This window comes from Malania oleifera, chromosome 3, assembly GCF_029873635.1.
Source record: "Malania oleifera isolate guangnan ecotype guangnan chromosome 3, ASM2987363v1, whole genome shotgun sequence".
In the NCBI taxonomy this organism is placed as follows: domain Eukaryota; kingdom Viridiplantae; phylum Streptophyta; class Magnoliopsida; order Santalales; family Ximeniaceae; genus Malania; species Malania oleifera.
The window spans coordinates 113,661,545-113,686,119 of record NC_080419.1 but is presented as its reverse complement, the minus strand read 5'-3'; the positions used below and the strand labels follow the sequence as shown (position 1 = coordinate 113,686,119).

The 24,575-nt window shown below is 36.9% G+C and overlaps 1 protein-coding gene across 3 annotated transcripts in view; it reads left to right on the top strand.

The window, feature by feature from the left end:
- The first annotated feature begins 371 nt into the window (after positions 1–371).
- LOC131151869 (uncharacterized) overlaps positions 372–24,575 on the top strand; it is a 70,005-nt gene continuing 45,801 nt past the window's right edge. For 2 of the 3 annotated variants that reach the window (XM_058103325.1, XM_058103324.1), the window contains exons 1-4: positions 372–705; positions 2,933–3,053; positions 3,282–3,528; positions 9,076–9,117. In XM_058103325.1, coding sequence (XP_057959308.1) covers positions 624–705; positions 2,933–3,053; positions 3,282–3,528; positions 9,076–9,117 — 492 coding nt within the window. In that variant the 5' untranslated portion in view covers positions 372–623. Of the gene's footprint in view, positions 706–2,932; positions 3,054–3,281; positions 3,559–9,075; positions 9,118–24,575 lie in introns of all 3 variants that reach the window. The other variant, XM_058103326.1, reaches the window with a different exon arrangement.

Here is a 24,575-nt window from a genome sequence, read left to right as displayed (position 1 = left end):
CAAATTATAAGGCAAAAGAAATAAATTTTCTTAAGTGTTATGTATCAAACTTAACAACTATCCTGTTGATGAATATGAGACATTATAACACATTTTATAATTTAGTGGTCAAATCATAATAAATTTAAATAGAACGCTTAAAATAAAACTAAGTCGAAAATTAATGACTCATAATGCAATTCACCTATATGTCATTTAATAACAATGACCTATTAAACTTATTTATATTTTGATTTGTGAATGCTATTGTAAAACTTAAATTTAATTTGTAAAATTACTTTAATATTCAATTTAAATTCGAATTGGTTGAGGCTGAGATAGATTTACCGAACCCAACTAAGCTGAAATACTTACAAGTCACCTGCCACCTTGGCACGCTTCCATGAGTAGCCATAAGGTGCCAACTTCCAGAGTCTCCACATCCGTGCCTCTATCCGTTTGCGCATTTCTTCAAGCAGTTGGCAAGCGGAACACACACACACACACACACACACACACTCTCTCTCTCTCTCTCGTACTTCGTGAGCGTTCCTCCTCTCGTTGCCTTCCCGAAGGCGGTAGAATCCAACCGATGGGCTCGCGAGTGATTCTCATTTCCACATAGTCCGATGAGATCTTAGCCCATGAGGAATGCGGTTGCAACCTTTCGCCGTCACCGCCGTCATGCATCGCCCATTTGTCGTCGCCTCTCCCAGCTTCCCAGAAGTACGACACTTTCTTTTTCTTTGTTCGATTTTCATCAATGTGGGATAGGAGATACCACTATTGTGTCTGTTTGTATCTGTGTGCTTGCATATATATTATCATCTGTAAGAGAATATGATGTTTCTCATCCCTCTTTCAATTTTCTGGCGTGCTTGGAAAGAAAGAAACAGGAAAGTGTTCAAAAGCTCTCTTACAGCACTTCAGATTACTAAAGAGCAGCAGATTATTGTGGTTGCCATCTGGCATAATAGGATTGTAGTGAGTGATCATAATACAGTTTTAGATTTTTGTGACATCCTGTAGGAGGGATGACTCTTGTGTACCCTGTGTTGGCATCCTCTTGATGCCCTTTTTATAAATTTCTTTTACTGATAAAAAAAAAAAGAACTGTCAACAATGTGCTGCTGTTAGTTGGAAGGTACAATTGCTCTTGCATGACTTGTTTCCTGATGTTTATCCCACCAAATTCGAGCAGTTCCCATTGCTTTTGATTCGAAAAAAAAACAAAGGAGGCTCATTCATGTCATACACCATTGGAAATAGTGCTCTAAAGAATAAACCCAATCATCAAATTCATCAGGAGAACCATCATCCCCTCCTCATTCCGGAAATAATATGCATGGTTTATTACAGATTAGAAGGCCCTTCAAGGTCTTCAAACCCTGACATGTGTGTGATATAGCATGAGTTTAAGAAAAGAATGCTCATCTCATTGCAAGGTGACAAACCCATCTTTGTAGTGCCCTATTTTCTTGCTTGGGTGGAGCTTGGATGTCTCCTTGGGTGGTGAGCAATTTCCTGGATTAGATATTGGGGTTTCAGCAAGAGCAGCAAGTGAGGAGTTTTATGGTGCAATGTCGTTTTTGCTATTTTTTGGACCTTATGAGTTGAAAGGAATCTGAAAACTTTCAAAGATTGCAAAACCTCTCCTTCTTGTTGTCAGAGAGAGCAGTGTTCTAGACTTCTTTCCAGGCCCATTCTTGTTAGAGATTGGAAGGCACCGAAAGTCATTTTCCTATTTTTTTTGGTTTTCTTTTGATCTTTGGTGGGCATCTTGTTCTCCTCCTATTTCCCCGCTTGGATAGCTGTTAATACATTTTTCTTATCTAACATAAATAGGTACATAAATTTGGTTAGGAAAATGATTAGTTTGTAATGAATTAGATGAGTTCATCCTATATAATTGATTTCCTTTTCATTCTTTTCTATCTTTTTGGAGTTGCACTTTGAATTTGTCTGGTCAGCGTGAGTCATGTTTTAAAATGTTTTAATGGTTCTCATCTGCTTTTACACTGTGACTTTGCTTGGAGGATTTGGAATAAGTTGTTTGGTATAATGGGGGAGAATTGGGTATGATCTGTATTGGTGGAAGATTTATTAGCCCTTTCTTTCACACATTTTGGCAGAAGGAAGGATAGTGCAACCTTATGGAGGCGTGGTATATTTGCAATTTTATGGGGGTTATGGATGGAACGGAGTGCACAGATTTTCTCCAGGAAAAAAAATAATCTGGGAGTTGGTCTGGGATAAGATCCAGTTCTTAGTATCTCTGTGGTGTGTTCGTTTTGGTTTCTCCAGAGGAAATAGTTTAGAGGAGATTTAAAGAGATTAGAGGAACATGCTGGCTTGTTGAGTTTTTCTTATTTCTGTAGGTTTTTGTTGCTTTTTCTGGTTTGTTCCAGATTTTCTTTGGGAGATTTCTCATTCTTCCTCCTGTAAATTCTTTTCCCATTAATATAATTTTCTTTTGCTATGTAAAAAAGGTTTTAATGATGTTTTGGAGTGTTTGTAGTTGTAGGTTGGGTTGAGCCACCAGCTTGAATGTTTTGGTTCTATGGCTTCAATGCTATAAAAGTCATTTATGGTTAGGAAACAAGCCACATAAAGCTCTAAAATTTGGTGTGAAGGAAGTAATGAATGTGGAATAACAAAAGGTGAGAAATTATTCTCTGCCCTAGACTAGACTTGTTGCAGCCCTCACCCTCCCCCCCCCCCCCCCCAAGTGGTAAATAAGGGCACTAATTTCGGTAGTTTCTTTGTTCGGCTGCTGGATTTTTTCTTTTTCTTTTCTATCCTCTTAGAGTTGAAATAACGGGTGTGTAGAGTTGTTCACTTGCTTCAAACTATCTGTTTGATCCTTTGTCAATCCCCTTCTGTTAGGGCTTTTTTATTGGCTCCTGTGTTCAATTTATCTTTTGTGCCTATTTACCATGGGTTTTTCTTGCAGCTGTAAGCTATGAAGCTAAGTCCATCTTGTCGAAGTACTCATCCTTGGAAGGCTGGGAAAATATTGCAATTGTAAGAGGGCGGAATAAGTTCCTTCAGTCAAACACGTTCCACCGAAATTCGTATGTACAATGTTTTCTAAATTGCAGCTTTATTTCAGCTTAGATTGTTAGTAGTGCTGTTGTGGTAATGATTAATAATAGCTACTGTGCCTAGTTAATGTATCTTTTTTTTAAAATTTTTATTTTATTTTATTTGCACACCAAATGAACATTGCTTTTCTCTGAGCGGATACTTTTTATTTTCATATCATAATCGATGTGCTTAAGTTTAAGGATTTTGTGGCACAGCTTTTCTACTGGCTTCACCAGTGTGCATGGTGAACGACCATCTGCAGAGTATGCAAAGTTAAGGAAGGAGTCTCTAGAAAGTGAATTTGGACATGCACTAGGGACTTATAGCTCCAAAAGTGCTTCTATTTTCTACCATTTTGGCCCATTTTTGGCCCTGTATAGAGCAACAATTATTTCATTCCACGTGTTGAAGTTGACCATTTGGCGCTTCTTTGTTCAAGACATAAAAAAACGTTCAATAAAGGTAAAAGGCTATTTTCTTGCATCCATTTTTGTGTTTTCATACTTTGTTCAGTCCTATCTTGCATTGCAGTTATATGCATTAAGTTTAGCATGAAGCATCTTGATGTGGAGATCAACTATTCTCAAATTTTGTCTCGTATGGATTATAAGTATAATAATCTAAGAATAGGACTTTATGTTGCTATTGCTTAAATTCAGTGTTTTAAAAGGTTCAATTGAGGCTCAAGGCAAGGCATGCCTAAAATGCACCGAAGCGCAATCTAAAATACCAAATTCCAAAAAGGCTAACACATTACATGCTGAGGCTTACGCATTTGTACAAAAGGCACGCCTTTTGCACATTTTTAGTTGATGCTTCTGCATTTTGGGCATGTGATTCTCAAGTTAGAATTGGTTAGAAAATTTTAACTACATATTTGTATAAATGGTTGTCCTAATGAGTTGATTTCTAAAACTCTTGAACCTCAACCTTTCCAAGATGATTGTGAGTTGTATCTTAGATCATGAAAATAGTTTGAACTTTGTAATATTATAGCTATCTCTTGTCATGATTTTTGTCATGAATTCAAGTTGGCAATTTTTGAATGGCCAACTAGTAGTTTGCAAAGTATATCTATTTTTTCTTGTTTTACATTATATTTGTGATTTTCATAATTTTATTTTTAAATTACATAATTTATTTGCACATTTTTATCTAAAAATAAAATTCTCAAAAGGCTCACACCCCAATGCCTTAAGGCTTATGCCTTGCCTCTTAAGGGTTAAAATGCCTTGCCTTATGCCTTCACTTTCTAAAACATGTTTAAATTTAAGGGGAGGGTTTTATTTGTGACTCTAGGACTTGGACAAAAGGACACTACTTGCAACTTGCGGCATCTAAAATAATGGCATGCAATAAATAAGGAATATTTAAAGGAGACATGTCCAGCTTGTGGCTTGCATAGTACTATTGAATTCAATGGCAGAAAGATAGAGAAAATTGAGAATGAAGGGGAGAAATTGGACCACTCCCCTCCATGCACCATTGCATAAGCCTTTAGGTGTTGAGGCACAAAGGAATGTTGTTTTTTTTTGGGATGATTATGTGCAAATAGAGTACATATATTTTTAAATATAAATAAAAATTTTCAAAATTACAAAAAAAAAAAAAAAAAAAACATATTATGTGAACTGCTCGTTGGCCATTGTAACAAGACTAACTTAATTCATTCAATAAATCATGCCAAGAGATAACTATCACATTACAAAGTTCAGATTGTTTTCATAATCTAGGATGCTGCTCTCAATTGTTTTAGAAAGGCTTAGGTTCAATGGCTTCATATAGGGCATCCCTTTCATATAAACATTAGGTTAAATTTTCTTTGCCTAAAATCACAAGAGACACCTTTTGTGCAAATGCGTGAGCCTCACTATTTAATGCATCTGCTTTTCCTAAGTTTATACTTTTGACCATGCTCAAGGAATTTTTGGGCATGCCTCCAGCCTTGGTTGGGTCTTCTGAAACACTGTTTTGAATTATCTTAAAATAAATGTTATGTTGATAAAGATTCCAAATTTACTGGTTAGGTTATGGACTGTCTAGGCCTTGCCTCTGTCTAAGCATGGTGAATGCTAAGCTTACAGATAAGTCAACTGAGCATAATGGGTGCTTAGCAAAAAGTAAAAAAAAAAAAAAAAAAAAACTGAGGAATGGGTTATTGAGGGGGAAGATTTTTTTTGTTTTTAATCAGATTATATATATATATATATATTTTATTTAACATCCTCTTGAAAGAATGTGTTCTGCCCTGTTCTATGAGTACACTCTCTATTCCTTCCCAGCTTGCAATTGTTGCATAATAATTACAGCCTACCTCGTATTCAGGATTACAAGCTACTCATTTCATATTTGCACACTTTGTTGATTTTTATTTTATTTTTCCAGACCTCAGAAATATGCATGTTTGTGTCTGTTCTGTTTACATCTACCATAAAGAATCGATTGACGTGTAACTTTCTTGGTCACCAATGTGCCTATATAAATTTTACCACGCTTTTACCAGAAGGTTCTTCACCTCTATGGATGTGAAATTCTATAGCAAGCAACCCTTCCCTCATGAAGGGAACAAATTAACAATTCCATTTAAAGAAGATTGGTATGGAGTTGAGAATTCTTTTCTCTTCAAGGTGGTAGCTTTTAGAACTCTTGCTCTATTAGTTCTATTCCAAGTCAATCCTTTCAAAGATGATGAGCTGCTTGCGTAATCAAGGTGCAAGCTAGGTCGAATGATGCAACTTTCAAAGGATTTGTTCTGGCTCTTGGCAATTATCTTAATTTTGTTAGAATCAATGCTGTTTCTCTAGTCTCATCAAGTGTAATTGATGTGCACATATTGTCTCTATTTGATAAAAAATGTTTTCTCTATATACAGCATATTGTCTTTATTTTCATCAATAAATTGTGTTTGCGCCTCCTAGTTCCCTAAAGCTGTCTCAACTCTTAACCCACTTGGAAAGAGGCGATATGTGACTATAAATTTGCTTTCTTACTTATACATGTCTTCTGATTGTTTATCCATAATGTAGACATTCAAAATGCTTATTTAGTAGTATCAGCATCTAGATGTATGGTGATCAAGATTAAGGACCATGAGATTAGACATGCAGAATAGCATCCTGGAATTACAGACAATGCCGAAGTTGGGAGAGATAGAGGAAAGGAGACGGGAAGAGGAAGAAGAAGAAGAAGAAAGAAAAGGAAGGAGATACCCTTGGGGGGGGGGGGGTGGTAATCACATGCTCACTTCAATTCAAATTCATCAAAAACCACCTCTTACATGGCTTTCACACTATTTATAAGAAAGTCTATTGTAAGATATTACTCATATACCCCTAAAGACACATGATAGTACAAAAGAACTCCTAAATACACAAATATGACAAACCAACCCCCAAATACACACAATCCTAATACTAATTAAACCAAACACACATGATAAACCAATTAATTAAACACAACAACCCTTGTCCAATTCTTCTCCATTAATCTCCAACAAGGGTCTGTCCATGATCTGGCTTCTTGTCCTACATCAAATCTCCCTCATTTGGAAAATATTCAGCCTTGAATTTTGAAATATTGGAGGATCCCATATAAAAGGCGATGAACTTGGAATCTTCGTTAGCCACTGCTCGATTGATGCAACAAATCTCGTGCAAATGGCAGAAATTTGGTCTCAGTTTGGTGCTGACAGCACTGATGGATGCCACAAAATACATAACAAACTTCATAACCAACTTTCCTTGAAGTTCTTAAAAATGTTCATTTAAAAAAAAAAAAATTTAAATAAAGTGGCTGGAAGCTGATTTGTGAAGGTTTGGGTGTGTGGGAAAATTTTCTGGCACCTGAGGCGCCAGTGGTGACTTGCTGGCAGTGGGGTTTGACATGAAAGTAGATCAGAATGTGTGAAGTCCAATGTTAGTGGTGGTTTGATGAAAAAACACATGAAGTTTGGGATTTTGGAAGGCTCACAGATGGGGAATCTTCTGTCGGTGTGTGGAACCACATGCATGGTTGGTGTTTTTGATGGTGTGAGTGATGTTGTGGAATTCTTCCGTAAAAGTTGTTTTTGAAGTATGAATGGCACCAACTGTAATTTTGGCTGGAAGTTGCCTGTTTTTTTTCCTCCCAAAAGTCTGGGACATGGAAATTGATGTATCAATCAGGGATAGAAACTTAGAAATAGAGAGAGAGAGAATTAAGAAAGAGATAATGAGTGAAGAAACTAAGAGGGAAAAGAAAGAAGCGGCAGGATAATGACAGAACAGGGGGTTCAGAACAGAGAAACAGAAAGAAATAGAAGTTACGAGAAGTATAGAATGAAGAATTGAGGACAGAGAAGAAATAGAGTTGAAAAGATAGAATTGAGGGAGAAGTATAGAATGAAGAAGAAAAAAGGGAGAAGATAAGAAATTAAGAGAAGAACTAGAAATTCAGATTCAGAGAGAGAGAGAGAGAGAGAATTAAGATTAAGTGAGAAGAGAAGAGGCTGCAGCAATGTAGGACATAGCCAGAAAACAGAACAGAGAGATCAGAAATAGAGAAAGATCAGAAGGGGAAGGGAAGAAGGTAAAGGAAGGAGGAGGGAGGAGGAAGAACTGAAAAATAGGAAAAAGGGAAAGGAGAGAGATAAGAATATCAGATATATATATATACAGAGAGAGAGAGAGAGAGAGATAGAGAGAGAGGAAGAAGAAGAAGAAGAGGAGGAGGACATGAAGAGCGAGAGGGGAAGATGGGGGTATTGAAAGTGGAAGAATGGTGTGACATTGGTTGGCTCTGATACCAAATGATGCAGAACAGCATCCTGGAATTACAGCCAACATATAATTTGGGAGAGAGAGAGAGAGAGAGAGAGAGAGAGAGAGAGAGAGGAGAGGGGAAGATGAAGAAAGAAGGAAGGAGATATTAGAGGGTGTGGCACCTTCACTTCAATTCAAATTCATTGAAAACCACTGTTTACATGTTTTTCAGACTGTTTATAAGAAATCCTATTATAAGATATCACACATATAATCCTAATGATACATAAAATTATGAAATAACCCCTGTATCCACAAATATCGCAAACCAACCCAAAATACACACAATCGTACTACTAATTAAACTAAAAACACATAATAAACTAATTAATTTAGCACAACAATCCTTGTCCAGTTCTTCTCCATTAATCTCCAACAAAGGTCTGGCAATGGTCCGGCTTCTTGTCCTAAATCAATTAGAGACCAGGTGATTTGATATTCTATTATTCTCCAACAAGCATCATTGATTTATTGTTCTGATGTATTTTTTATAGCCTAATATTTTGGTTTGTATGAAGAAATGAATCAAATGATGATATATATCTTGTCATATATTAAGATTGTATCAATTTTTTCGCATACGTTACAATATTATATATTTGTCATGACATCTATTGAAATTCTTGGATTTGGAGTTTAGATTTTCTAACAATTAGAAAAATATCGAAGCTGTATATAGCTTGACATTACACAAGAGTTTATTGATCTGATTTCTTGGCTAATGACATTTTCTCTTGTTGATTTCCTGGGCCCTGTGGTGAGAAGAGATTAGGGCTTTGATTATGGCTTAGATGCAAGGGAAGGGATTCTTGTACTGAATGTTGAAATCCATGTTCTCCATACAGTCCTTTTTTTTTGTATTGTATCTAATGAAGTTTCCACAATTAGTTCTTTTGTACTGTATCTAATAGAGTTCCCATTATTGGCCAGTGTAAGTAGTCTGTGTGCTTGATGTTGTTATGCAAACATTGTGGTATGGAAGCTGAATCAGGATATGGACTTTTCTTATAAATAGTAGCGTATAATTGATAAATCTCCTTGGCCATCCCAAGCCTTGTGTTATTGCAATTCCATGGTGTTCTAATACATCTCATAGCTCTAATATCAAGTTGTATTAATCCTTCTGATAAACTTTCTAAATTTATCCAATCAACAACAAATCATTCAACTGTTTCTGCAGCTTAGAATAATCTTGTTCAATTTATTGCAGTTCCGTGAAACTCTAATTCGCTTGGGACCTTTCTATGTTAAGGCAAGTTAAATCTCTATTCTGCTTTTTCATTACATATTTAATTGTCTTATTGTCATTGTTTAGTTTGAAATTGCTCGTTTATTTTTTGAAGGTTGAATACTTACATTGTAGAAAAGGTTCATACATGTTTTTTCCTAACACATTAACTTCTTCAATGTCATGCTAGATGCTGCTATATTTTTGTATGCACCCTGAAATGCGTTGAAACAGTTTGTTGGCTTATAAGTTGAGGAAAAGGGCATATTTGGTGGGGAAGATAATTCTTATGCAGGTGCTGGTATTGAACACTGGGCCGCTTGTTGAAAGGACTAACAAAGAGTCCTGCATGATCAAAAGAAAGGACGGTGTCATAAGATGATACAGTTATTAGAAACACGTGAAGTATGCCACTCAAATCGCGGAAACAGTCTTTCCCTTTGTGGAGGAAAGGCTGCTTAAATCATGCCCCCTGTGAACCCCCAATATGGTATTGGAGCTTTGTGCACTAGGTGGTGCATTAATGACTACAGCTTAGCAGAGACAAAAAACTACAATCCCCTGTTTTGTACAGTGAAAAAAGACTTGTCTAAAACATCATTTCTTTGGAGATGGATGATTGGGTTGTGGCAGACAAATGTGCTAGTTTGTCTTTTGGTAATCATCTTGTAATAATCACAAATGTGTCTCTTTAAATGATAGTCTTCTGGATGTTTGGGTCAAATTTTCAGAATATTGTTGTAGTTCTCTTTTGGATGTCAAATTGGAAGGAATTGGGATGGCAGTGAGGTGCTGCAATCCTCTATTCATGAAGTTAGATGTGCATGTTGAGATTGCATGGATTGTTTGAATGGTTCGAGGTGTTGACTGTGTGAATTTGGAAGGTATTTTTTTTTCCCTCAATTTTTGTGAAGCCTCGCATATCAATGTTTTAAAAGGCGAAGCGTTTTAACCATCAAAAGCGAGGCGTGAGCCTTTTGAGAATTTGTTTTTTAGGATAAAAATTTATTAAATAAATTATATATATCTAAAATAAAGTAAAAATTAAGAGAATCACAAATATAATGTAAAAAAGGAAAAACTAGATGTGCTTCGCAAAATACTTGTTGGCCATTCAAAAATTGCTAACTTGAATACATGACATAAATCATGACAAGAGATAGCTATACCATTACAAAATTCAAACTATTTTCATGACGTAAGATACAAGTCCAGTTATTTTGGAAAGGTTGAGGTTCAAGAGTTTTAGAAATAAACTCATATTATGACATACATGTAGTTAAAATTTTATAACCAATTTTAACTTGAGAATCACACACCCAAAATGTGTAAGCCTCAACTGAAAAGGCGCAAAATGCATAAGCCTTAGCATGTAATGCGTTAGCCTTTTTGGAATTTGGTATTTTAGATTGAGCCTCAAGGCGTTTTAAGCATGCCTTGCCTTGAGGCGAGCCTCGATTGAGCCTTTTAAAACACTGGGGCATATTATTGAGGGATCTTGTGGAGAAGACAGCTTGATCTTGGATTGAGTTTTAGAAGCATAATAGAGTTTTCTATTTACATTTGCAAATTTGCTTCTTGTTACCTCAATGCCTATATGTAGGCTCAAGGAAGGTGTAATAGATAATGTATTTGGAATGAATTGTGAACTGTATAGTTCATTCTACCATGGATGTATGCTTGGAGCATAGTATGTTGGCGGATCTAGTCTGAAAATGACTGATAATTGTGACACCTAGTCTATGCTCCATTTAAGAACCATAATTTGACACCCCTCCCCCACGACATGTTCAATCTTCTTGATTTTGGGTTTAATCAAGATTCTAAAAGGCCACTTTGTTCTTTAGGTTGCACAGTTGTTCTATTAGGTTCATAAGTTTTTCAAAATTGGTGGCTACAAAATTTTTAGTCCAATGTTGGAGGTGAAAACTTGGTTGCATTTATTTCCAACTTGGGTCCTCAAAAGCCCTTTGAGAGTTCTTTGAAACAATAAAGGATATGCTTTCAGGCAAAATTTATGCCAACTTTGAATTGTATTTAAGGACCTTTTTTTTGAAAAGTTTTTTGGCCAAAAGCTCGAGAGCATGACCAAAGCACCAGCTGCTAATTATAATGGTTTTATTTGAGTATGTATTGACTTTAAACTTCAATTGGAATATTGTAAGGCTAAGTGGGGTCCTCCTTTTCAGTTTCAAAATATGTCGCTTGATTATGATTCATTTTCCTATTTGGTTAGATATTCTTGGAGTCAGGATTTGGAGAGGGGTTGGGAAGGGTTTAGGTTCATAAGGAAGCTTAAACATCTTAAAGAGACTTTGAAGATTGGAACAGGGAGGTTTATATGGGGATATTAGGATCATGAAGGCTCACATTTTGGGTGAGTTGGATTATTTAGATATAAAAAGGAAAGTGTCAGTCTTTAGAGGCTAAATGTGTCTATTTGAAAAATGAGTTGGAGGATTTAATTTTTAAGTGAGTAGTTGGAGGGACTAAATTTAAATAGGTGGAAGAGGATGATTTTAATGCAAAAATTTTTGCAGGTTGGCCAATGGGAAGATGAGGAAACACATGATTAGGGAGTTGGAGTTGGGAGTGGGTGATGTTATCTCTGATCCTTGTTTGATTGCAAATGAGATCGCTGATTTTTTTCTTGAACCTTTACTCGGAGGAGGATGTTTGTATTGGAGTTCCATTTTAGAGATCATGTGAGTTGGCTAGAAATACCTTTTAGAGATGAAGTGAAGACAACTTTGTTTGGGGTGGAGATAAGGCTTTGGGTTCAAATGAGTTGTGGTTAGGTGAATTTGTTGAAAATATTTAATGAATTTTATTGGAATCCTGAGCAAGAGTATTAACCCCACTTTTATCACTTTAGTGTCTAAGAATAGATTTATTAATATTGTTGATTTTGGGCCAATTAGTTTGGTGACTATTGTGCACAAGATCAAGGTCGAGTACGGTGTTAGATGAGACTATTTCTACAACTCAAAGTGTGTTTGTGGGGTTAGACAAATTTTGGATGCTATTTTGGTTGCTAATGAGTTGGTGGAGGATGTTTGTATGAGTGAAAGTGCATTATTTTTGAATTGGTTTTTGAAAGGGCTTGTGATAGGGTTACTTGGGATTTCTTGGATAAGGTTTTGCTAAAAAGTGGTTTAAGTAGAGATGGCGATCTTGGATGAGAGGTTGCTTGTGCACTGCTTTCTTTTCTGTTATTGTGAATGAAGAACCTGAGTCATGGTTTAGAGCGATGAGGGGCATTTGGGACGAGGGGCGTTAGACAAGTGGATCCATTAGCTCATATCTTGTTTGTGTTAGTGGTTGATGCTTTGGTAGAGATGGCAGTTGAGAAGGGTTTAGTAAAAAGGATGGAAGGGAAGAGAGAGAAAGTTTACGTGCCCTATCTTAAGTTTGTTGATGAAACCGTTCTTTTAATGTGATGCTTGAAGTTCTTCTTTGAACATTCTCACTCCTTTCCATATCTTTGAGATGGTTTCTGAGGTTGAAATTAATTTCAGGAAGAATGGTATTGTGGTTATTAATTGACGTCATCTAGGGAGTTGGCTTTGTTAGCTGGTTGTGGTGTTTTGGATTGGCCCTAGTCTTTTCTAGTAGTCTTGTAGGGTGGACATCCTAAGTTAGTGGGTTTTTGGGATCTGGAAGTGCAGAGAGCGTCTAAGCATTTGGATGGGTGGAAAGGTGCGCTATTTTTTGTAGGAGATCGCATTACTCATATTCAAGCTTGTCTTGCTAGCACCCTTCTTTATTATTTGTATATTTTTAGGATTTTAATAGCTTGAGAAGATTATGAGATATTTCATTTGACTTGGGGCCAGGGATAAGAGGGATCATCTTGTTAAATTTGGGAGATTGTAGGTTGAAGTTGGATGGGGGTTCGGGTCTTGGTAAGTTGGTGTTTTAAAAAACTGCTCTTTTGGCTAAATGGTTATGGTGGTAGCCCCTAAGGGAGTCCTTTCTTTGGCATAAAGTAATTAAATGCAAATTTGGCTTGCACGTGAATTGGTGGGATGCTAATTATGAGAATTAGATGTTCTCTAGAAAGTTTGCAGAGATGTATTTCTCAGATTTACCCCCTCTTCATTCCTTACTCAACAACAACAACAACAAGCCTTAAGTCCCACTAGGTGGGGTTGGCTACATGAATCATTTTCCACCAATTCACCTGATCCAGAGCATTTTCCTCTATTAGATTAAGGGCTATTAAGTCCTTCCTCACTACCTCATTCCAAGTAATTTTAGGCCTACTTTTACCCCTTTTCATGCCATAAACCATAAATAACTCACTCCTCACAGGTGCTCTACTAAGCCTGCGTTTTAAATGCTCAAACCATCTAAATCGCCCCTTTTTTATCTTGTTTTCAATTGGTGCTATGCCTAAATTTTTGTGTATATGTTCATTTCTTACTTTATCTCTTATTGTTAAAACCAGTCATCCACCTTAGCATACGCATCTCAGCAACTTTCATTCTTTGTATATGTTGTTTCTTAGTTGCCTAGCATTCTGAACCATAAATCATAGCTGGCCTTATAGTTGTCTTATAAAATTTTCTTTTTAATTTTAAGGGCATTCTACGATCACACGACACACCTGATGCACTCCCCCATTTTGCCCAACCTATCTTAATTCTATGTACTACATCTTCTTCAATTTCCCCTTCACCTTGTATAACAGATCCAAGATATCTAAATCTATCAGTGCTATTAATCTCTTGATTTTCCAGTTTAATCTTCTCTGTTACTACTCCTTACATTACTGAAATTACATTTCATATATTCAATCTTATTCCTACTTATCCTAAACCCTTTAAACTCTAATGCGGCTCTCCAAAGTTCTAGCTTAGATTCCTCGCTCTAATTTTGTTTTTGGTAATGGTTCTCGAATTTGTTTTTGGAAAGATATCTGAGTGGCTAATAATGCTTTGTTCAATTCTTTTCCTCGTCTTTATCACTTGACTTCAGGGCATAATGAGGTTATTCCCTCCTTGATTTCTAATGGTCGTTTGCCTTCTTGGGACTTCCGCATCCATAGAACTCTAAATGATTTGGAGGTGGAGGAGCTGTCTTCCTTGTTGATATTGTTGGAGAGTTATCGTCTTTCCTTTAGAGCAGATAGTCATTCATGGTCTTTAAACTCTTTGGGGGTCTATTCTTGCTGTTAGAGGAGAATATGTTATTTTTGTTTTTGTGTTAATTGGGGTATTTTTGTCCTTTAGACTTGATTGTTATTAATAATATATAAGAGGGCTGACCTGGAGCTGTACAGAGACTCCAGGAAACTGCCGCTCAATTTTTTTTTCTTTTTCTCTTCTTCTCCTCTTCTCTTCTCTCCTTCTCTTCTTCTCTCTTCCATCTCTAACTTTACAGCATGATATCAGAGCATTGATGTCCCTTCAAATCTGATTTATCTGAATTGGGTTTGATACTCTGTTTTTCATTTTTAATTCTTATCCTTCCCTAATCCGTCCTCCAACCTTATTTTTTGGTTGGTTTCATATTCGTTTGAGGACACCCTTCCTAGGTTAGGTTGTGCAGCATCCTTGGAAGGAAGCTGTGCGTTTTCATGGTGATTTTCTGATGTGAAGTCAGTTATACTCTGTTTTCTAGTATGCTGCTGCTGTTCCTCTGTCACTGTTTGTGGTTTGGTGATGATGCTGTGTGTTTGTGATTGGTTGCTTGCAATCTTGTACAGATTTCTGGGTGGCTTCGATTGGGGTGTCAAATACTTGTTTCTTGTTTTTTCTGCTTTCATTTCCAGTTGCTGCCAGCCATAATGCCTGGAGCTACTGCCTGGAGCTACTGCCTGGTTGTTAAATGGCTGCAGTACTTTGCTGTGGTTTGCCCTGTTCTTGGTGGTTGGTAATTCCTCCTAGGATATTGTAAGCTCCATTCTGTAGTCATACCTGCCTCTTGAAGTTCTAGATTTTGAGGAGTCTGAAGTGTTGTAAGTTCTGATTTTTGAAGTCCTGAAAGTGCTGTTTGTGCTAGTATGTGTTGCTTAACTTCTTCTCAAGCTCCTTCCCGTGATAATTCAGCCATGGTTACTGCCTCTAGCCATAGTAGGGGATGTTTCGGAGGATGAGGACAAGATTTGGGTTATGGTTATGGTAGCAGTTGTGTACTCAGACAAGGAGTTCATCATGGCAGTTCTTGTATTTGCAAACATTGTGGCAAGGAAAATCATACCATTGATTGCAGTTGGGATCTCCTTGGGAAACCAGCTGAGGCCAATAAGTCTCTTACGAAGGGCGATTCTACTATTGGCACTTCAAATGCACCTAGCCACTCCACTAGGGAGTTGTGTACATCATCCACTGTGTTCCGAAAGGAGTTTAACATTCTTTTTTGCATGGTTTAACGATTCCAAACTCAGCATTTATATCAAGTGCTACTGTGGCCCATTCAGGTACAGTTGGGCTTCTTGCCTCTTCATCCTCCTTACCTTGGGTTATAGATTCTAGTGCCTCTTCCCATATTATAGGTAGTCCTAATTTGTTTGAGACCTTAAACTCTACTGCTTACTCTTGTTGATGGTTCGGTTACACCAGTTTTGGATTTTGGTAATATTCTCTCAACTCCTATTCCCCTTTCATCTGTGTTTTATGTGCCTAAATTTCCCTTGAACATGCTATTAGTTAGTCGATTAACTAAGTCTCATAATTGTTCTATGACTTTCTCTGTTTTTCATATGTTATTTAGGATCTTTGGATGAAGAAGAGGATTGGTGGAGGGCTTGAGAAGGATGGCATGTACTAATTTGATGTTGGTCATGGTGGGTCAATTCTTGTCATATGGCTTCCTCAATTTCTACTCATGGTGTTTCTCTTGATTAGCGACATGCTCGTTTGGTCATCCATCCCTTTAAATACTACAATAAGGTTTCCTATGTTCAAGTCATTTTCTCATTTTTAGTGTTCTGCATGTCAATTGGAAAAGCATCTTAGGACAAAATTTCCGTCTAGAGTCGAGTCTCATAGTAAATCATTGTTTTTATTCATTCAAATATTTAGGGTTTGTGTAGAGTCAAGGATTTGACTAATCATCAATATTTTGTGTCCTTTGTGGATGATTTTTTGCATATGACCTGGATCTATTTGTTAAAAGATAGATTTGAATTTTTAAATGTATTACATAATTCTATTAGGAATTAAAACTAAATTTGGCATATAAAAAATGTTCAATATGATAATGTGCTTGAATGTGTTCAAAATGAGTCCCCTTAGAACACTAGAGGGTATGCTGTTAAGCAAAAAAACAGGCTATAAGAAGAGCATCGATCCAAAAGGTTTTAGGAACATGCATATGAAGTAGAGATCATGCTATGTCAAGTAAAAAATTTTCAATATGATAATGTGCTTGAATTTGTTCAAATGAGCTTCAATCCTTTTGCTTGGCCAAAGGGAGTATTCATCAAATATCATGTATGCATACTTCTTAGTAAAGTGGAGTAGCTGAACGAAAAAATAGACATTTACTTGACATAGCATGATCTCTACTTCATATGCATGTTCCTAAAACCTTTTGGATCGATGCTCTTCTTATAGCCTTTTTTTTTGCTTAACAGCATACCCTCTAGTGTTCTAAGGGGACAAATTCCATTCTTCATTGTGTATGGAGAAATATCCATGTTCTCTGTTGTGCCTCGTGTCTTTGGTTGCACATGTTTTTTTTCATGTTCCACATATTGGTCAGGATGAGTTCTCTCTCTTCATGTTGCTAAATGTGTCTCTTTTCTCTCCTCGTGTTGTTAAATGTGTCTTTGTTGGGTACTCGAGAACTCACAAAGGGTGTTGATGTTATGATCCTCACACTTCTATGAAATATGTCAGTGTCGATGTCATCTTTTTTAGGGGACACCCTTTTTCTATGTTGTCGGGTTCTCCTTGGATGCATCTATTTTGATTCCGTCAATGATTTATGATCCCCCCAACTTGTATTGATCCTCCTATTCCTATCCTTATTCATCTCGGGAAATCTTCTCCCCTCTTCCAAATCCATCATTTACTGATCTAGAGAAAAAATTGAAGGTTTATGAAAGCAAGCATAGACATCACTACCGCCATGCAGGCACCTCCTCTGCCCATCACTATTTCAACTTTTGACTCTGGAGATCCATCTCAACGTGACTTGGATTTGCCCTTTGCTCATTGGAAAGGTTCTCAAACATGGTCTTTTTCTTCAGTTTCTATCCCTTCCTTGCATGTTGAAGTACTTGCTAACCTTGGGTGGAAGCATGCAATGGATGTAGAAATGGTTGCCTTGACCACTTGTGGGACATGGGAACTAGTGGATCTTCCTCCTAGTAAAGAGTTGTCGTTGGGTCTACTCCAAATATCTTCTTGATGGTTCTGTCGAACGACTTAAGGCTCAATTGTTTGCCAAGGGATACATCCATATGGTATTGGTTATTTGGAGACCTTCTCCCTTGTTGCTCGACTAAATTCTGTTCGTGTATTGATTTCTTTGGCAGTTAATTTTGATTGGCCCTTATACCAATTAGATGTGAAGAATGCTTTCTTGTACAAAGATTTGTAGGAAGAGGTATGCATGGAGCAACCTTTTCGGTATGTTGCTCAGGGTGAGGATGGTAAAGTATCTAAGGTCACATAAGGCCATTTATGGTCTTAAGAAGTTTCGTCAAGCCTGTTTTGAAAAATTCAGTGTTGTAGTCTCCACATTTAGCTTGATTTATTGCTACTATGATCATTCAGTTTTTGTTTGCAAAATGGAGATAGGTGTGGCACTTCTAGTAGTTTGTGTTGATGAGATCATCATCACTGGTAGTGACCAAAGCGGGATTGTAGATGTTAAGCAGTGGATTCATGCAAAATTTCAAATCAAGGACTTGGGTGTTTTGCTTTACTTTCTTGGTATTGATATTATATGCTGTAGGAAAGGGTTGAATCTATCTTAGCAAAAATATATATGTGAGATTGGTTTGTTGGGAGCTAAATTAGTTGATACTCCTATGGATGTTGGAACAAACTTTGAAGACAACCTTCAATATAGGTAGTTGGTTGGCAAGTTTATCTACTTGACTATCACTAGACTTGACATATCTTTTGACATGGGGGTGGTGAGTCAGTTTATGGAAAATCCCAAACAACCACATGGGGATGTTGTTTGTAGGATTTTGCAGTTAAAAGCTCCCCTGGCAAAGGTTTGACATATAAATGTAATAGAAATTGTGAGATTGTGGGATACTCTGATGTAGATTGAGCTGGATCAAAGGCAGAATATCAAGCTATGGCTCATACTATAAGTGAGCTTATATGTCTGAAGTCACTTATGTTGGAGATGGGATTCTTGGTAACAAAGCCAATAGATATGTTCCGTGATAATCAAGCAGCCATTTGTATTGCTAGCAATCCAATGCTTCATGGGAGCAAAATACATAGAAGTTGGCCGTCATTTTGTGAGGGATTCTATGTTGAAGGTCATGAGGACTCCCTTTGTGAAATCTGTAGATCATTTGGCGATGTTTTCACGAAGACTTTATTTAAGCTCACCTTGTGAAATGGTTGTTACAAGCTGGGGTTGGTGGTATTTATGCACCTCTAACTTGAGGGGGAGTGTTAGAATAGAATATGTTATTTTAGTAATTAAGTTGTGTTAGTGGGGTTGTTCTGTTTTTAAGACTATTATTGTTAACAATATATAAGAGGGCAGACTTGGAGCTGTACGGAGACTCCAGGAAACTGCCGCTTTCTTTTCGTTTTCTTTTCTTTTTCCCCTTCTCTTCTCTTCTCCATCTCAAACTTTACAACACTTGCAAATCCTTAAATGATTTTTTGACTTATGCTAATATATCCTTTCTGCTCCATAAAATTATTTGGAAGGCCAAAGTTTCTTTTAAATCAAAGCTTTTATTTGGTTGCTTGTTCCTAATAGAGTTAACACCAACAATTTGTTGCCAAGTAGGAGACCTTAAGAGGCACTTTCTCCTTGTGTATGTTCTTTATGTGTTGATAGTTTTGAAACAACTTCTCATATGCCCTTGCATTGCTCTTTTGCTCGGGATATATTTGGAATAAGCTTTTTAGTCTTATGGGAGAAAGTTGAGTTTGGCCAGAGTTGGTGGAGGATCTGCTCTTCATTTCATTTCTGGTTTTGGCGGAAGGAAGGATGCACATGCTTTGTGGAGTTGTGCAGTTTTCGAAGTTCTGTGGCCTTTATGACTGGAACAAAATGCTCATATTTTCATGGGGAAAAATCTGAATTCCTCTTTGTTATGGGAGAAGACTCATTATATTTTGCCTCTCTTTGGCGTGATGCTGCTGTTTGCTTTAAAGGAGTGAGGTTTTCTACTATCCAACTGGATTGGCTAGCTTTGTTAGTCTGGTTGCTATTTTTTGTTTTATTGTTTATTTATTTATTTCTTCTTTTGTTTAGAAGGATCCCTTTTTCTCCTTTCCATATATTCTTCTTATCTAATGCATTTATCTTCTTTTGTTGTTAAAAAAAACACTTTCAATTTGAACACTTAAAGGACCAATTTATCATTGTTGGTGAGGGGATGCCCTAATGAATATTGTAGGTGGGCCACTGAAGATGTCATACCCAAACATAGCACTGTTGAATTCTGGATTTCTGTATGCATTGCGGGGCACAAAAGAAGGGAGAAATCTGTATGCTCGTGCAGTGCCTTTTTCCTCTCATTAGTTTTTGTGTTGGCAGCAGTTGTAGGTCAAAGCCTTGCATGGAGAAAGTGATCAGCTTTGTGCTGAAGTTTTCTTTTCCATTATTTGTCTCATGATTGAGATAAAATTTTCCTTTTGTTGTCAAGTGCAACAATGAGTAACTGATGTATATTACCATCTTATGCATGGAAGGGGAAAATATTTGAAATATTAACATGATCATCTGGTCATGCTTAAGTTCTTCCTACTGGCTGCACGATAAGAACCTCTTGGCTTAAGAGGACCCTCACGCTTTTCACTTTTGCAGACACTTAGCTGTATATTTAGAACTTCAGTTTTTGCTTTAAAACAAACAAGTAATTGATAGGCTGTAAGTTGATTGTCTTGAATCCCTTCTAAATTGAGCTTGACCCTTGATTAAACTTCGGCCTTTGACTTTCTATGCCCTTTTTTGACCCTAGATGTTGTTGAGTTTGGGTTGGTGGGTGTTGAGGCATTGAACAATCCATCCTAACCAAGAATATGTGATTGAGAAAAGAGCTTTGGAATGCTCTCTTCTCTTTCTATTTTTTTTTTTTATAGCAAAAGAAGAATTTTGTTAAGAGACTATGAATGTATAACCAGGAGAATAAGGCATCTTCTTAGCAAAGTCTGGAAAAGTTCAGACAAAAACAAAGAAGAAAACAGAAAAGCAAAAAGAGCAAATTAAATCAGTGCACTCAAATAATCCTCGCGCTGAATATCTGAAACGCTCCCCCCCTTAAAGTTCTTGAGACCCACACACCAAAGAGAAGCCAAATAATGATTCTTCTCCCAAACCAACAAATATGACAACTTTGTCCTTGAAAAACTGCATGCATTCCAGGCATTGTGCTTTCATTTTTCCTGCCAAAACCAACAAAAGAAACTACTAAAAAGCCCTCCACTATCTTTAGACACACCTACATTTGCTAAAAAAACCAAATAATTTATTCCATACCCTCAAAGCAAAATCACAATGTATAAAACGATGAGATGCAAATTCCAAACCGTTAAAAAAAAGTACAGAAACATCTGGATAGAGAGCCTTTAAAGGTCTCCTAATCTGCAACAAGTTATTGTTATTAATTCTATCAAGCGCAACCAATAGAGAAAAACCTTGATTTTAGAGGGAATTTTCGCCTTCCAAGTGGATTTATAGGGTGGAAAAGAAGAATTGTAGCTAGTTAAAAGGTCACAATAAGATTTGCAAGAATAAATTCTTGAAGGTTCCAAAGATTAAGATCAACTATCCTTTTCCAAAGAAAGTCAGAAGTTATTCAACAAGACTAGCAAAGAAGATAACTCTATCATTCAACAACCTCCAAAAGTGAAAATCCCAAGAAGGTAAAAGACCACATGGGTCAACAACAAAAGAAAAAATGGAATCATCCTGCCCCGAGTTCAGTCAAAAATGGTGAGGAAAAGAGGTGGACAGAACTACATTCCACAACCAAAGATTTTTCTAGAAAAGGGATATCATGACCCCTGCCCAATAGGAATTTAGTATGGGGAATGAAAAGGGGATAAATCTAAGAGATAGCTTTCCACAGACTTTCCGAAGAACATCTAGATCCCAAATTAGTATACCACCCATTCCTGTTTAATCCATACTTCACAACTTTGTGCCTTAGGGAAGAATTCTCTAGTTGGAATTGCTAAATCCATTTAGCCAATACCCTAACGACCCTCCCGTTTAGACCTATACACCACTTCCCATCTCACAAAATGATCCTTAAAGCCTTCTACCCCCGACGACAAGAAATCCCTCATTATTTTCTTAATCTTGCTAGCGATCCCCACAAGAATCCTAAAAATAGAAAGGAAGTATATCAAGATACTAGGAAGACAAGCTTGGACAAGAGTAATTATACCTCCCAGAGGAAAAAGAGCACCCTTCCACCCATCTAAGTCCTTAGACACCCTCTCTACAACAAGATCTCATAAACTAGGATTGCCCCCTAAAGGAACCCCTAAATAAGATAGTGGCCAATCCAAAATACTGCACTCCACCTTTGAAGACAACTCCTTAACACCCTTAATAGGCACATTAATAGCCTCAATACCACTCTTTCCCATATTAATCTTAAGCTCAGACACCTAAAAAAATATGGAGTAGACCTGATATATTCAAAAAGTAATATCTATGGTCGTCTAAAAGGAAGACGGTATCATCAGAAAATTGAAGTTGCGAAACCATCACCCCCTCCCTTCCCACTTCCAACCCTTTCACGAAACCTCTATCCATGGTCCTATCCACCAAACTACTCAACACATCAACCATTGAGACAAACAAAAACGAGAATAGGGAGTCACCTTGCCTAATCCCCCTTTAGGCCTAAACCAAGATCTAGTCTCATCATTCTCTAAAACCGAATAACTTACATGAGACAGGCAACCTCTTATCCATCGACATTCTCTCTCCAAATCCCTTCCTCACAAAAATTTTATCTGAGAAATTCCAACTCACTCTATCACAAGCTTTATCAAAAATCCAACTTAAAAATGAGCCCTTCTTCTTTGAATATCCTCAACAACCTCATTGGCAACCAAAATGACATCCACAATTTGTCTAACCCCGCAAATGCACTTTGAACCTTAAAGATAGTCCTAAAAGCACTACACTCAACTTGTTAGCCAAAATTTTAGTGATAATTTTATAAATGCTAGAAACTAAATAATAGCTTTATAGTCAGAGATCTTGATGGATCTACTCTTTTTTGGTACCAAAGTTATGAAAGTGGAGTTAATGCTCTTGCTTAAAATCCCATTCCATAACATTCATTAAAAACCTTAAGCAAGTCACGCTTAACCACTTTCCAACAATCTTGAAAGAAAGAAAAATTGAACCCCTCCAGCCTTGGAGCTTTACCCCTCTCCATCCCAAATTCTATGATCCAAACATCGTTTTCCTTAAAAGGTCTCTCCAACCAAGCTACCTTAGCACCAGTTGAAGGATACCATTCTAAACCTTTAACTATTGATCTACTACGATGCTCTTCAAAATACATATCAAAATAAAAACTCGATGTGTAACAACCTGACCCTTTATATGGACCCAGATTGCTACCACATACAGAATACCTGTACCTGATAAACATACATAAACAACCCACCCTAAATAGGGGCATATGGGTGTATCTCATACATAACTGTAATTCAAATGTTGTGGAAAAACATAAACATCTATAGGGATTCTATTAGACATATACCAGAGTTCTAACTGTATCTTTAATACATAGGATCCATACTTAAAACATAAACTGTATTACATCCCCAAAAGAAACTAACCAGGCTAACAACCCAATACTAGTACAAAAACTTACTCCTATCAATCAAATTCTAAGCTCCAAAGTCTCACTAGAAGACTAGGATCGATGCCCTGAAGGACCTGAAACAAAGGTTGTAAGATTGGGGTGAGACGCTTCTCAGTAAGGTGGAAGATATTACAACAGCACGTGATTACATGAGTTTATTCCAGTTAAAACAGTTGCACAATTCCACATTCATATTACTGCACCATAGGAGATATACAAATATAATTCAGCATCATTACAAGCGAGAGTTCCCGAGGTTATAGTAGGGTACATGCCCATACATTGTACGATCCCTCCACACAGTACTCAACCCTGTGACCTTGCCCATTTTAGTTTTTTAAATCATGTATATGAATATTTAGAACAATGACCAGCTTTGAAATGTCATAATATGTCTATTTACCCTGTGGCACGGGTTGTGCACTGATAACTTTGACATGCCCTGTTTGTGCAGACACTGTCAAGCATCTATTATATAGTCCAACTACCCCACTTGGTCCATTATTTCACCAGTGGTCCCAATACTTCTGCAAGCCAACTATCTCTGTACCCACACTGATTCACATGTGTGGTTGCATTGTACTTTACTAGCATGGAACCGCGCCTTTAGAAACTGGAGTATCTTCAACTCCTTTAATCTGAAGTATCTTTCAACTCCTTTAGTAACAAGTTGTGGTCCCATTTATCATATATACAATTTACAATGAAAACATAATAATCTGTGCATTTCTAGTATTTTCACAATCTCATTAATGAACTAAACAAGCATTCTTTTTTTCTTTCAAACTGAGGTATCAACCGGCACACGTACTCTCGGTTTACCCCTTTTCACATATAAAACTCGGTATTTAACCGGCACCTGTTTTCCACAGTTTCAGATAGTATAATGGAACCTTAGTTCCTATAGTTCATAATTGTATATACCAATGCATTATAAGTCCATTTAACAGCATATATCACGTTTGTTTCGTCAAAAACCGCTTTAAGGAGTCATCGGTTCAAAAAGTCATTTAAATGAAAAATGAGGGTTCAAGCATCTCCTACAAGTAGTTTAAAGCAACTACGTAAGTTTTTAAAACGTTTGGAGATCATATGCAAAAATCCCTAAATTTACCAAAACCGTAAAAATAATTAAACCGACACTTTTACCCGGTAGAATTTTGCAAACAAACAGTCATAACGTACATAATAGTATAGACTACAGTTTTACTGGTTTGCTTTTCAAAATAAATTGATGTAAACAAATTCCCTTACCTTAAACCTGAAACAAAAAACGAGCGAATCGATCCAAAACAACGACTCGGGGTCCCCAAAACCTAAAAACCGAAGGAGAATACTTCAATATAATTTCCTATACTACCGATCTACCGAACTGAAACCGAATTTAGACCCTTACCTCAATTTTAGGGAAAATCCTAAAATTCCACAAACGAAGATTTGTTCCACAATAAACGTAGAGATTCTCCTCTTGATCCACATGGTAACAACG